A 15502-nucleotide genomic window follows, 5' to 3' on the forward strand; every position below is an offset into this window, starting at 1 on the left:
GAGAACTTACAGCATGTACGACTTCACATCGGATAGGTTGGTCAATACATATAGCATAATAGTGCGCCACTCTTCATGTTTCATGGTCTTGTTAGTCGCACCACTTACACTTCCTAGTTGCCCTCGAAAAATGCTAAGGTTCAATTCATCTTTGCCAGCATTGTAACGAGGAGGTGGATTATGCATGCTAGGAAGGTTGTCAGCATAGTATTTTGTTGTGAAGTTTGACACCTCCTCTAGAATATATGCCTCTACTATGGATACTTCAATTTTGCATTTATTTTTACATTTAGTTCGAAGAACCTTTTGAAATCTCTCAATTGAATAGCACCAATGGCCCTACACAGGCCCCCCCCATTTGTGCCTCATACGGGAGGCGCAAAATCAAATGCTGCATCAGATTGAAGAAGCCAGGTGGAAAGATCTTCTCAACCTACAGAGCAACATAGGTGCCATTCTTTCCATGTCTGCAACTACGGTATGAGATAACTCCTTAGCACAAAGCTGGCGGAAGAAATTGCTCAACTCCATCAGCACTATCCAGACATGCTCAGGGACATAGCCTCGAACCATCACTGGCAGTAGCCGCTCAAGCCATATGTGGTAGTCATGACTCTTGAGCCCGTTGATTCACAAAGTAGCTAAGTTCACTCCCCTCTTCAGATTCGCTGTATACCCATCAGGGAACATTAATGTCTGGAATCATTCTAGTACTTCCCTCCTTTGGGCCCTCATCAAAACAAAATTGGCCTTAGGCTTTCTCCATGACCTCCCGCCTCTGGGAGGTGCCATGTCTAGCTTTGGTCTATTGCATAACCTCGCCTGATCCACTCTAGCCTTAACATTATCCTGTCTTATTAGGAATGTACATGATTGTACCAAAAATTGCCTCGGTGACATTCTTTTTCAGTGTGCATTACATCAATGTTATGTGAAAGTAGAAGATCATCAAAATAGGGGAGGTTCCACAAGCATGACTTGTGAGTCCATGCATGTTCCTCACCATATCCTAGAAAACAATCTCCTTGGTCATTGACCTCGAGAGCATCTAACTGAGCATGAACCATGGCACCAATCATCATCTGGGGTGCAGGGCCTTCAACTACTATGTCTTTCATAAAGTTCTTGATGTCTCGTCTGAATGGATGGTCAAGAGGGAGGAATTGTTGATGTTTGTTGAACGAAGAATACTTGCCACCCTTCGTCAACCAAATGAACATCAGAGACGCCTTGCATACTGGGCATGAGAACTTCCCATGAACACACCAGCCGCAGAATATCCCATACACTGGAAAGTCATGCAGGGAGTACTGGTACCAAACATGCATTTTGAAGTTTGTCCATACCCCTTCCTCCCAAGCATGGACCAAATCATCAATCAGAGACTCCATGTACACACTCATATTATTCCCCGAGTGTTCCGAAATTATCAATGACAAGAATATGTTCTATCATTGAAAGAGGATGCCAGGGGGGAGATTGAGAGGGATAACGAACATGGGCCAACAAGTGTATGAGGTAGCCGCCATTCCATAAGGATTGAACCCATCTATTGCCAGCGCAACACGTACATTACGAGCCGGTAGAGCTTTCTCACGATGAATCATATCAAACCTTGTCCATGCTTCACCATCGGATGGATGCACCAGCTTCTTAGGATTGTATCAATGTTCGTATTTGTGCCATGTTATCTGTTTCGTGGATTCCTCAGTCATATAAAGTCGTTGGATCCTCGGTATGAATGGAAGGTACCGTAGGATCTTCATGGGGACAGCGAGTTGCCTCTTCTAACCATCACCAGAGTCTACCTCTAGGAACCTAGATGATTTAAACTTCACACAATACTTTACTTCCGCATGTTCTTTCCTAAATAAGATGCATCCCTTCGGACAAACATGTATCTACTCATATGGCATCTTAAGTGCACGAAGGAGTTTCTATGCCTCATACATGCTCTTTGGCAGGATGTGACCATCCAGGAGCAGGCTACTAACAACTGTCAGCATAACATCGAAGGCTTCTCGACTCAAGCTAAATTGGAACTTTATGGCCATTAAGCGTGCAATGGCATCCAATTGAGAAACCTTGGCATGCCCGTGAAGGGGTTGCTATGCCATAGATAACATATCGTAATACGCCTTTGTGGTTGGCTCTGGCTCCTCCCTACGTCCTTCATCGAAGTGTGCTTCATGATAGTCATTTAACATGTCTCCTACCCCAGCATCAGCATCATAATCCTCGATGCGTTGTCTCATGACCTCGTCTCTCACACGATCGGATTCATCATGGTAGATCCACCGGGTATAGTCCGTCGTAAATCCATTCTTGCAAATGCTGCAAATGCTAGTTCACCTTTGTTTGTCGACGTGTGTTTGCACAAATGCTGCAAGGACACCAAGTGGCATGCGCTCCTTTAACCCTTGCAAATGCTAGTTCCAAGAAAGCATCGGTCTTCTCAATCAATTCATCGGTGAACGAACCCTGACTAGAGCAGGGCCTGTGTACATCCACTAATGGTCATCCATCCTCTAACATATCAGCAAGTAATATAAAAATCAATTGCATCTACAGGTTCCTATATTGTCTAATAGGTGAAGATAGGTTCTAATCCCATCCGAGGATGTGTAGATGGGGTTAGTTTCCATGCTCTACTCCTATCCGAGACAGAATTTCGGTAGCACCTCCCCACTGTTCTCCAAATACACGTCCTGGCATGGAGATTGTATATCCGGAGAACAACAGGGAGATGCTATCGAAAATCTATCTCGGATCAGAGTAGAGCATGAAAACTAACCCTATCTACACATCCTCGGGCTGTCCAAAAAACATGGAAAATTCGAAACAGATATGGTTATAGATATGCAAAGATCTGCATATTTCCAACCGTATCTCTTTTGAACGGGAGACGCCTAGCTAGGTTACGTGATATACAAACATCCTATGTTTCACATCATATGGATAGAGGGGTGTAGGATGCCTCACCTTGCTGTAGGGCAAAGTGACGAGTCGAGGACGGTGGAGAACGATCTTTGCAATGGCCTCTCCTGCAACAAAGGAACATAATAGTGTCAATTATAAATTTCGGCAGCACCTCCCCTGCATGGTGAGGTAACCACAACCTGCAACAAACCAACGACACGATGGGCGACAACCACATGCACAACTTATATTCATACTCAAAGATGACCGACTTGCGTGCACAAATTAGAAAAACTCTAAGCACTTTGTCCCTAACCGAACACAAAAGGGAATGAAAACGATACCCCAGCCAACCAAACAAAAGTGTTTTTTATTACACTGTTTTTCATTACACTGTAGCCAACCAAACAAAGAGTTCAGCCTGACGTCTGAACATGTGGAGCTGAGTTAGACAACATGTTTGATAGGAACAGGAGATGATAAATTCAGATCAACGTAAAGTGCAGTGCAAGTTAATACAAAGCATAAGTAACCTGCATGAAGGTGCATAGTTTAGCAGGCACTGAAATGATAAAGTCTGGAGAGTCAAACATATCACTGTCATTTGGTTCTTTTTAATTGCATAGAAGTTGTGAAGTATCCCTACTTAGGGATTGGCAATATAAGACAGGCAACTAGTCTGAAAATTTAAAGCTTACGCCAAATGTGCTGAGATTGCATACAATTTGTCAGAATCTAAAATAGATCTACACAACCTCCTGCAAATCAAACATAAGAAAGCATTGTGTATATACAATTTGTAAGAATCTAAATTAGATCTATGTAACCTCCTGCAAATCATAAAAAAGAAAGCATCGTTTATTTGTCAACTACTTGCACCAAAGAATTAGTTAAAATGCAAACAAATAACATATTTTGTACTGATATCTAGAAGAGGACACTCGAAATAAAATAGGTCAATTGCTAGCATGTTACAGTGGCTTATTTATCATATCACAAGGAAAAGAGTACTGATAGGTCAACAACCTCCAAGTGGAATTATAAAAGGAAGAGGTGGAGCCACTGAAAGCTGCGAAAATATTTATCAATTTTTTAGTGCAATGAGCTCAAATGATTATTATCACCATCAGAATTTGTGTAGTTACATGCAATGCAATTCCCTGCTAGTCACCAATCAACAGTTTGCATGCAAGCTTGAAAAAGATAAAAACAGAACACTGACCAAGCTTTACCAGTGGTTCGCAATGTCTTATACTTTGATCTGAGGCAAAAATGACTCCAAAATACCTTACTTTTTATCTATCAGTTTGGAACTTTGGTTCAAATTGTGGAAACTAGGAAGGGCAACTTTCTAGGCGCCTATAACAAGATGTCCACAAAATCACACACAAGGATATGCTACAAATAGCGAAGAACACAGTAAAGTTATCGGCGTCGCGGACTCGCAGAAAAGGGGGCCAACGACATCTCGCGTAGAGGCGATCGGTGGCGCGGACGCGTAGGAGGCGACCGGCGGTGCGGAGACGTGGGTGGTTCCCGGGGCGGCGAAATGGTGGCGGTAGGCTCCCGGGGTGGCGAAACGGCGGCGGCGGGATCTAGGGGCGGCAAAACGGCGGCGGTGGGCTCCTGGGGCGGCGAAACGGTGGCGGTGGGCTCCTGGGGCGGCGAAACAGTGGTGGCGGGCTCCTGGGCGGCGAAATGGCGGCAGCGGGCTCCCGGGGCGGCGAAATGGCAACGACGGGCGCATGGGCGGCGGGCGGCGGGTGCTGGAGGCCGAGCGCCGGGGGCTAGTGTGGGCGGGTGCGGGCGTGGGGCCAACGGCGTGGTCTGGTTTGGGCGTGGCTGTGTGTTTGAGTGTGTGCGTGTGTGTGCGGCCGGGTGCGGGACTAGGGTGGTTACGAGGGAGGTTTGCCGAGTGCCCGCGATCTAGCACTCAGCAAACCCCCGTTTTGTTTTTTTCATTTTTCAAAACATAAACTACTGCGTGTGTGGGGCCCGTAAAGCTATTTGCCGAGTGTCCCAGTTCTGACACTCGACAAACTACAGGTTTGCCGAGTGCTAAATCGTAGGCACTCCATAAACCCTTTTTTTATTTTTTCCCATTTCCAAATCCTAAACTATTGCGCGTGTGTGGAGCCCGTGAAGCTGTTTACCAAGTGTCCCAGGTCTGACACTCGGCAAACCCCATCTTTGCCGAGTGCCATCCCAGGGACACTCGACAAAGTTAGCAAACTTATTTGTTTTTTATTTTCTTTCTTTTCCGTAACATGTTTTCCTCAATTAGTTCCAATATACTTTGAAAATACCTTCTCAAATTCACTGAACAATATATATTTGATTTTTCTAGGAATATTATTCCATTATTTCATGCAGTTATAGCTCAAATTCAATCTATATCAATTAAAATTCTATAATTGCACTTAATAAATTAAAATTATCAAACGGATCCAAAAAATTACTAAAATTACACATGAATCAATCTATGTTCTCTATTGCCTATACAAAAAGTTTTGAAGTCAAACCCTAATTCGACCGTCACTTTGACTCCAAATCTTACCGAATCCTTCTCAACGCTACGATTCTTCTTCTGAGATACTTTGGTTTGTAAACATCGTACGTGACAGATTGTGCGAAACCTTCTCAATTTTTTACCATGACCTCCACAAATGATATCACGAGATCTTGACAAATCTCATGATTTTTAGACTTTGTTTGCTTTTTTTAGAGTTTAAAAATCATTCGGCCACACGTTTATGGTCGTGTTTCCTGAACAAGATGTTCAAAATTTCTTTTCATTTCCTGACTACGGCCTCACACCGGACTCAATAACATGAATACCATTTTTCTACTCATTTTATTCTATTATTTGAATCACTTGCCGTTCAAATTTGACTTATACCAAAAAATCCTTAAAATGCAATAAATTAATTAAATATATCGGAAGGAGACCGGGTACTTCTAAGGGATCCCAGAGTCTCGGGACAGCGGCTCCAACGCAAAGGTCAAGATCCACCTTTAAGCCCAGATCTGGGCAAACATGGGGCTAGCTAAGCAACGCCAGTCGCTCCAAGTTCGTAAGCCACAGGTAGTTATGCCGAGCCGAAATACACGAGGTACAGTTCAGTTCAGAGTATCGGCTGCACTTGCACAGCTGGAGACACGGTGGGTACAGCACAACCGAATCGTAATAGCATTCAATCAACCAATATTGTACAAACACCAATCAAGATTTATCTGTACCGGTAGTGTGATCCCAAACTTACAACACTGTAATACCTTTGCTCTGGTAAACCTACTTCGACAGCCAGTAGATGAAGATGAGAAACGCGCAGACAGATGCAACGAGCGAAAGAATGATAGTGTCCATGGATTTCTTCCTTCTGATAGACGAGAGGACGTGGTTAATCTGTAAGGTTGAGTAAAGTATCCATGAGATGTATATCCTAAGAAGGCATGGAATGGGCTTCATTGGTTATATCAGATGCGATACATACTGTTGGAAGCCGGCTGCTGATGTTGCTTATCTTTGTAGTGATGCCACCGAATGTTGACCGTTGAGTCATGAGAGAACCTAGCGTTGCCTGAGCTTGTGATATCACGTTGTCCATCTGGTATCATTAAATATAACTCTTCAGGCATACAGATGATAGTATTCATTGTTGTGAAGTTGTAAAACATGTAGTATTCTAGACAAAAGTAGCACAACAGAAGGCTTTCCCTGAAACAATCAAATTGATGGCTTTGCTATCTAACAAGTATATAAATAATATAATGGAGATTAGTAAGGGCAATAAATGCAACAGTAACAACAATAAAGCCTTTTGGTAACTAAATTGGAGATTAGTAAAGTCAACAAATGAGAAAACAAATAAAATCTTCTGTCTATATATGATTCTTTCCCAATACCAGCAAACAAAGAGTACATCTTAATCGACTATCTAGCCCCCAATACCAACAAACAAAGAGAGTACACTTAATCTACTATACTATCTAGCTTTTCCACATCAGGCACAAATTTTATAGGTGCTTACTTTTTGCATCTTAACCATGCAATTGTCAGATCCTTTAAAAACTACAGCTTTTGTTCATTGTTGCCTATTGTTATCATGCCCAACGGTACCAACTGAGTCTATGAAGTAAGTGGCACAAAAAATTGAACAATGGTTAGTGCAACAAGAAGCGTCTGTTGGGCTAATTTGCAAATATTTGCAAGCAGAACTTCAGAAACCCCTAGGCCTCCTAGGGTATCAAATTTATATCGGCGGGCATTCCTAATAGTCCAACTATGAGTGCAGTGCACCCTGGTATCCATACAACTTGATAAATATCATTAAATACATTAATAGCAAGCTCATGAACTACATTACTTTTTTTAGTCATAACAGTTCAACAGTTCATGTGTTACAATGTCACATTTTCTTTTGTAAGCCAAGTGTGCAGAAACTTTGGATTTTCCTAGTACACTGTTCATGTTAAGACACTATGAGATCTCGTTGGGGCCTAGCTCAGTAGCTCCTACTTTCTCTGGTCACAGATATAAGTCCATTAGTACATCAGCCTCTAGAAATATCTATAAAAATATATTACTTTAAATGAAAAGAGATATATGTACTATGTAAGTATATTAACACCAACCTTGTGTTACCAATCTACATAAAATTTAGAGACCACTACCTCCGTCCCACAAAGAATGCAATTCTAGGTGCATTCTTTGTCAAAGTATCTAAAGTTTGACCAAATATATAAGGTAAAAAACATTAGCTTTTATTACACCAAAATAGGTATACTATGAAAATATATCTCATGACAAACCTAACAATATTTATTGATATCATAATCATTGATACATTTTTATATATAGTTAGTCAAACTAAAGATCCCTTAACTTATACTATGCTAGAATTGTATTCTTTTTTGGTCGGAAGGAGTAATAATCAATAAAATAGTTTTGACTTTGGTCAAACCTAGACTATATTTGTGATTGAAAGACGGCACGGGCTGCCCGCTGGCGAGCACAGACAGCCAGCAGGTGCTGGACCTCAGTGCGCGGTTGGCATGGCCAGGGGCGGCCTGAAGTGTGGAGGCAGCAGCACCATGGGTTCCATTGCTGCTCATGAAGGGGAGGAGGAAGGGAAGATGAAGAGCACAGGGGGAAGGAATCTGGACTCTGGAGAGGAAGGTGCCCAGGGAAAAAAATGGACAAAGCACATTGTTCCTCTCCTCTCGGGCTGGAAATGATTGATTTAATAGGTGTGGTGTCTTTTAGCAAATTAACAAATTGCCAGTGTGCCAACCAGCCAATTGCACTTTTTCCGTGTCTTCTAGCCACACAACATCACTTTCCGGGTCCTATATTAAATTTTGCCTTGAAGGAAGTACCCACAACACATAGACATAGTTTGTAACTTCAGATATCCTTAAAATCTTCCACAAAACATCATTTGCTCACTACCAGTTGCAGTGAGTTTCAGCCTCAATGAGAACAGAAAAAACATTATAAAATCTGAATCATATTCCACCCCAACTATAGCCTCAAAGGTTAAGCATGTTTGACTTCCTGTTGGATGTGTAGTTTTTGGATAGGAAACATTAATGGTATGGACCTGTGGTATTTGGTTGTCAGCTTCTCAAAAAGAATTGCTCTTTCCAAGTGTTGGCAATAAGAACAGTGAAGGCCAACATGCTGAAAATAAGATTTGGGAACCAGTTAGCAGGAGCTGATGTTGATATAGCTTTATAACAAGAAGACTCCTTTTGCTTTAACTCCAAAATATGTTTCATAGCCATGTACCATGAGTTAACCTATTCCATGCTTGTTAATTGTTAGTTCATGGTAAAACTCATTAAGCTCCTACGTCCTGAAACTGAGCGCACCAGTAGAAACTTACACTGAAGAATGCAATCGATCAGCTTTTTGAGCCAACAAGTGCAATTATTCCAGGTATGTCCAAAACCAAGGCAAGAGGTCCTAGGTGTTTTATCTCAACAATAATACAGAGAAACTTGAAGTTTTCAACTTGTTCTCACTGATGTACAAAACTAACTATTGCACATCAGGAATGTTTGGTTGAAACTAATTACTAGTTAGACAACCAAAAGTGATATTATACAGACATATACCAAAAACTAGGCGACAACCAAGTGCTGTTTAAATACTATGGTCAGGCTGCAGAATTACTTGGTGCTCACAAACATATTGATGTGGCAAACATGTTCACTCAAAAAGTATGAGCCATTTGTCATCGGTGTAAAAGGTAATACTGGCATGGTAGCATGGGTCCATTTCTATCAATTTCCAAGGAGGGGTGGTTCTTTATTTAACTTCATGTAGCGAGTTCCTTTATTTGACCCAGTGCCATGAAATCATCTTCCAGTAAGAAAGGGTAATGGAAGTTCTAGTCCAAATGTTTGGAATTCATATTGATGCTTTTTTACAGGAGTGTCCTTCCATATTGTTCTCTCAAGAAGAAATAGGAGAAACAATTGAAGGATGCCCAAAAGGAGGATATTCGTACCTGTCCAGTACTCCTGCCAATCGCAGCTTGTTCCCTGAGAAGAGCTTGATCAGCTGAGTCTGATGGATCTTCAACATCAAACTTTGCTCTGTCAAAATCTCTCAAGTCAAGGAGAGAAGCATGTTGTTGTTTCTCCCTGAGACTTGATCGAAGCCGATAGAATTCCTATATTGGATGAAACAAATCATGGTGTCAAAATGGGAGTACAGTCATGTCATATGTGGTGCTTTCTTAACAGTACATTCAAAGTAGTTATGACGAATGGAACTTTAGTAGTCTAAGAGGGAACTTTAGTAGTCTAAGAGGCAACCAGGACCTGAGTAAGGTCTTGCAAAATCTCCATATGACGAGTCAGAGTATGAGAAAGAACTTCAGAACCTCCTGACGATACCCAAGTTTGCATTTGTGAATTTACTTGCTGTAACTGCTTCAGTGATCTTTCTATATCAGACTCAATATCGTTCTCCGAACCATCTGATTTCATAGAAACCAATTTACGGTATGCAATCATTTGGTCATCTAACTGAGCTTCCAACCTCCTTGCCTGAAAGGGGAGATAATAAACCATTCAAAACATGGTAAACCTTGCACACCAATAACCAGACAAGACAGGGAAAACAAGAGTAGCCTACAGCATCATGAAACCATAAAGACATAAAGTTAGCTAATACAGTATGCCATGTTTCGGAACATTGGCAGTCTTATACCAGAACGATTTTAAAATATATGGCCGTAAAGCATAGAAGTGGGGAAAAAACAGGCCACCACAGGTAGATGGATTGAAATCCTCCATTACCAGTAAACATACATGGCTTCGTTATGAAGACAGAGCAAGTCAATGAAAGGTTCATTAGAGCTGCAGGAAACGAAATCTAGACAGTATAGCATTCAATCAGTGCACCATTGCTACAGGTTGCCCCTTCACTGGGCGAAATGCTAAATGACGTTACAAGCGAACAACTACACTAACGGATTGTCGAAACGAAGATACTAAAACCAATTCAACTTTTTTGGCACAGCATTCACTGCGGACACGAGTAGCCTACGAATTCAACGACCAACAGAGCAGCCCTCTCCAAAATCGTCCCTCCTCACTTCTGCGCGCCTGTATCCCCACTCCATCGCGGAATTGACAGGAGCCAGATCCCAAGTAGAGACTTGGGAGACACGCACGGGGCTACGCAGCCGCAAGAGCGGGACCGAGAGGACCCATGGAACTGCAGATGGGAAGAAAAGCGCGTGGGATCCGAGGGCCGGGTCACCTGCTTGCGAAGGGCGTCCCAGGAAGACGCCTCCATGGCCCCCGCTTCCTCCTCGTCTTCGGCGCCGTCCTAGCGGTTCGTCGCGTCGGGAGGACGGAGATCCCGTCGACCCGCTGCCGCGGCCGCGGCTGTGACGCCTGGTCTAGATCTCGCGCGGGCGTGGGCGCGGGTGAGCGGGCGCGAGCGAATCGGTGGGAGGGAAGAGGACGGGCGGAAGGGGTGGTTGGTGGTGGCCGAGCCTGATGCGCCGATGTGTTTGGTGTGGGAGATGCGTCGGGTCGGGTGGGTCCGACCGGGGTGCGGCCGAGCGGCAACGCTTTTCCCGCCCGACCGTGCTCCTCCGCAGGCAGCAGTGCTGCCCAGCCGGGGTGCGGTGCAATGCTGCCACTCTGCCAGCAATCATACGCCCAGCAACCTGACGTATCGGGTGTGATCTATATAACGGCTTGAACTATAAAACCCAAGTAGCTAACGCTGCACCTCCCCTCGCCTTTGCCGCCTCTGTCCGGCTCCCTTTCCTCTCCCTCCCTCCTCGTCCCAGTGCTTTTTTTTACAGTTTTTGTTCTACCTGTAATGAATCGATTCCTAACAACTTGCATTAGAACCTGTTCTTCGATTTCAAGGAGTGCCAATGGCTCCTCCAGCCCCAAATCTTGGGGTTTCACAGGCTTTAAAAGGGGATAAAAATGACCCGAACCTCAATCTTGGTGTTGGTGCCTATAGGACAAAAGAGTTGCAGCCCTATGTGCTCAGTGTACTCAACAAGGTGATCCTAATCGGATGCAGAATTTGCTTAATAGTCGAACTTCCTGTTTTCATGTCCTCTTTTGCATGTAAATGTAGCCATTCTTACTGTTCCGAAAACTGAGGCAGTTCACCTTTTCAGGAATCCCTCAATATGGATTTATGCCACTGTAAAGCGGGTGACCGGCAGGGTCTTCAAGATGGGATATGGACTGCTGTAAATTTAGCCTTATGACAACAAATATGGTGATGTGAAATTGCCTGATAAGAAACTTGCTAGGTTCACTCTTTCCATTCAGGAAGGTAAGGATTTGTTCACCAAATCAATTCCTTTTTCCTTTTCAGTTTTCAGTGATAAACTAAGAGCGTCGATTACTATTCTCTCTAAATCATTTGTTGTTGTTTTATATACTGACACAGAGTCTTGAGAACGGCGTTGGGCTTGCGTTACTACTGCATTTGTATTGCTATTCCTGTCACTAATTGTTACCAAATGGGCTCCCTTTTACTATAGCAGTTCTATGGCTTCATTCTATGTCCTTGTTGCCTGACAGATCAGCAGGTATTTCATTCTACAATTTAAATAGTGCACCTCTGTTGCTTCGCTTCAATGTTCAAATTTCAGAATAAAAAAAACAGAAATCTTTACAGTACATTCTAATTGTTTCAAACTATTAAAACTCAGTGACTAGAGAAATAGCTTCATGCCTGTCTGAATGTTGAGTTCAGCTCTTTCAGCACCAAACTGGACCTTCTGAATGTTGTGCTAATATAGAAGAGAAACAGTTTCATGTTGAAATATGGAGCATTGTTCATGTTGTACGACTAAATTATTTTTGGCAGCTGATCAGATTATTACCTCTACTTTTATTGTGTAGTAGGAAGGCTTCTATCTCAAATTTGAAGAAAATGGAATTGTACCACCACAACATGTGCTCTTAAAAAGGTAGACCTACTTCATTGAAGTGACATGATCCTGTGATGTCACCAATTCCACTCTATTTTATAAATTCAACGAATCTTATACAAAACTATACTATGGCACAATTTTTAAGTGGCCCAATTAGTAAATTACATATTGTTCAAAGGTGTAGTATACCTATGTATTTTAGTTCTTTACATGGCTATTGGGGCTGGAGTAGCTGACAACTCAACTAAGACAACCATTGCCATCTTGAGTGAAACAATCCATACCATCTCCAGGTTCATTATGCTTCCGTACAGAAAAAAAAGCTCTTCATCTCATTGCATCAGTAGTTCAGTACAAACTGTATAATTTTTTTTTCCTAATGCAACCACTCTAACCGATGAGATTGAGGCATCCAAATTACCTAATTATTATTTATGCATGATGGTAACTTGGTTACATTTAGTCTTCAAGCTATGAATACTTTGCATTTGACCTGCAATGCTGTCTTCAGTGTTATGTGGAGCACATGAAGTTTCGATAATGCTTTGTACTAAAGCACCTGACAATGAACACTGATATGCGCCACCTCCTCTACATACCATACTTAAATGGTTCTGCTAATTGAAACAAAGAAACACAACTTAGCTTGCCTACGTAAATAGTGTCACAACAAGCTTTTACAGCTGCTAGCACCATAAGTCCATGAAACCTCTATTCTCATTGAAAGGGACCGTCTAATAAGGTATATAAATGATACATTGTTGCTTTACAGTTCACAGAACCTTCCTGTTTAGTTCTTGCTTCTATGCAATATGAGGTCTGAACCCATCTAAACCTCTATGCAATGGCATGTTTCGTAGTTACTCAGTGAACTCACTATTATCTGTTCAACACTATGATACCTTCCCCTTTTTCTCGCAGATCTTTTTCGTACAAGCAAAGACACTATTATCTGTTCAACACTGTGATACCTTCCCCTTTTTCTCGCAGATCTTTTTCGTACAAGCAAAGAGTGGTGAGGCCCATGTTGTATATTATCATAGTGGGCTGTGAATTCTGATGTTTCACCTACTTCAAACAGAAAGAATAGGGCTCAGGTTGTACCTACTATAGATAATCTGTTCATAGGCGATTACAGAATGTATATTTTTGTGTTTGTTGTTCTGATGCTCCTTTTAGACAATAATAATGAATGAATTTGTCCATTCTTCCAAGATTACCAGTTATTTGTGCCTAGCGCCGCGGCAAGGCATTTGCCACGTGGTTCATGTTGGGTTCCCCTACTAAAATTTAGTTCCTGTCATATTGGATGTTTGATACTAATTTGAAATATTAAACGCAGAGTAATTACAAAACTAATTGCATAGATTGAGATTAATTTACGAGACAAATCTATTAAGCTTAATTAGAGGCTCATGTTGAGTCTTTATAATTAGTATCTAAATATTCGATTTGATATCTACTAAATTTTAGTCCCTAAATTCAAAGATTGAATCTTCACCACAAACTGCAAATACCCAATCCCAAGTTACCTTTGCCTCTAGGCCAGGATCCATTTCGTTCCCTCTGCGACATGTACGATTGTATTGGAGTGGACTGCATCCCATATATACCATTTCGACAAAATACCTCAAAGGGGTAATCTCACCAATTCAGAGAAGAGATGACTATATCAAAACAAACACTAGGGCTAGATAGGCTAACATAGTACAGACAACCAAACAAACAAGGGTGAGCTTGGTGGGAGCAGGCTAAGGCTGTCCAGGCTAAAATTCTAGCCAGGCTAGAAGTTGGTCAGGAAACCAAACACACCCAAATGAGCTAAGCCCGGACGAGGGCGTACTCAGTAAGGCTTCTCCCTGTTCTAGCCAGGCTAGAAGTTGATCAGAAAACTATACACACTCAAATGGGCTAGGCCCGGACAAGGGCCTACTCGGTAAGGCTTCTTCCCGCGCTCTGGCTCAGGAGGCTATCAAAGTGTTTTTTTTGGAAGAATTACTTGCGTGGCCTTTAAAAAATTATCTCTTTCTTATATGACCTTTTCTTCTTCGAACTTATCTAGCCTCAAAATTATTTTTGTTTATTCTGTGGCCTTTCCGTCCAATTTGTTAGCTTTCACCGTTAGGCCTCCCACCATCCTTAGATGCGCAAAATGTCCGAAACGTCCTTTCTTTGCCTAATATCTCAGATACGCAAAATGTCCAAAACGCCCTTTCCATTCACTCAAGCACACATCGTTTCGTCTAATTGAATCGAAATAAAAAATCAGGCCGGGTCACGCGGCCACCACGCCATGGACGACTGGACGAGGACCCGACTCCATGGGCAGCCCGTCATCGCCGTATCCGGTGCCACCTCGTGATGTGTGCCCGTCTGGGGCTGGTCCGGCGCCGTTCGGAGACGGAGCCAAGACGCCGCCAGCCCGTCGCCGCTCCAGGGGCGTCTACCGCGGCCAGCTGGTGGAACCCGAGCGGGGACTGCCCGGCGCGGATGCAGGCACCGCTGCCGCCCACGGCGCGGATCAAGGAGCACCGCGCGCGCACAGCTAGCTGTACTGTTGTTGTCCGCATTGACAGCTGCATGCATGCATCGATCTCTCGCCCATGACCTTTTCCCAAATGTTAATAAAGCTAGCTAATCCGCATTTGCTTTAGAGAGGCCTAATTTAGTAATTAAGCTAGCCCTGCTGTCGTGGATACATTCATCGAATTAAAAATAATGTATCTTATTATGTACTTTTTCATGTTAAAAAATAATATACTTTTAATTTTATTCAATTATGAACACTACTACTGCACAAATGATTTTAGAAGACGGTGCCAAAACATTAACAGAGGCGGGCACCAAATCCAACCGCCTCATAAAATGTTGGGAGTCGGTCATGTTTACCTGCCTCCATAAATCGATTTACGGAAGCGGCCGCCTTAAGACAACCGCCTCAAAAAATGACCTATTTTTGGAGATGGCCGTCTTAAGGTGTCCGTCTCCATAAATCTATTTTGAGGCGGACACACTATAAGGTCCGCCTCCGAAAAAGGTCAACGCACAACAGGCCAGGCGAGGCCCAATATCGTGCTTCTATATATATAACACTTTGGTTTTCACTGCTCCAATCAAACTCCCACCCTCTCCGTGCCTTTAGCCACACCCAA

General features: G+C 42.8%; 1 protein-coding gene and 1 long non-coding RNA gene across 4 annotated transcripts; one reads left to right on the top strand and one right to left on the bottom strand.

The window, feature by feature from the left end:
- Positions 1–6086: 6086 nt before the first annotated feature.
- Positions 6087–10925, bottom strand: LOC136551777 (Golgi SNAP receptor complex member 1-1-like). The gene is made up of 5 exons (XM_066543320.1): positions 10697–10925; positions 9751–9978; positions 9435–9599; positions 6414–6527; positions 6087–6325 (listed from the first exon to the last, which is right to left on the bottom strand). The coding sequence occupies exons 1-5, from the start codon at positions 10730–10732 to the stop codon at positions 6212–6214; spliced, it is 657 nt and encodes a 218-aa protein (XP_066399417.1). The 5' UTR covers positions 10733–10925; the 3' UTR covers positions 6087–6211.
- A 258-nt stretch (positions 10926–11183) lies between these two features.
- Positions 11184–13562, top strand: LOC136551778 (uncharacterized). 3 transcript variants are annotated; one of them, XR_010782670.1, is made up of 5 exons: positions 11184–11462; positions 11583–11743; positions 11861–12002; positions 12322–12386; positions 13272–13562. It is a non-coding gene; the product is annotated as an uncharacterized lncRNA (long non-coding RNA). The 3 variants fall into 3 exon arrangements; XR_010782669.1 differs by having other exon boundaries at positions 11185–11462; positions 12319–12386; positions 13341–13560; XR_010782668.1 differs by having other exon boundaries at positions 11186–11462; positions 12319–12386; positions 13272–13560.
- Positions 13563–15502: the final 1940 nt, after the last annotated feature.

Source organism: Miscanthus floridulus, chromosome 4, assembly GCF_019320115.1.
Source record: "Miscanthus floridulus cultivar M001 chromosome 4, ASM1932011v1, whole genome shotgun sequence".
NCBI lineage: Eukaryota > Viridiplantae > Streptophyta > Magnoliopsida > Poales > Poaceae > Miscanthus > Miscanthus floridulus.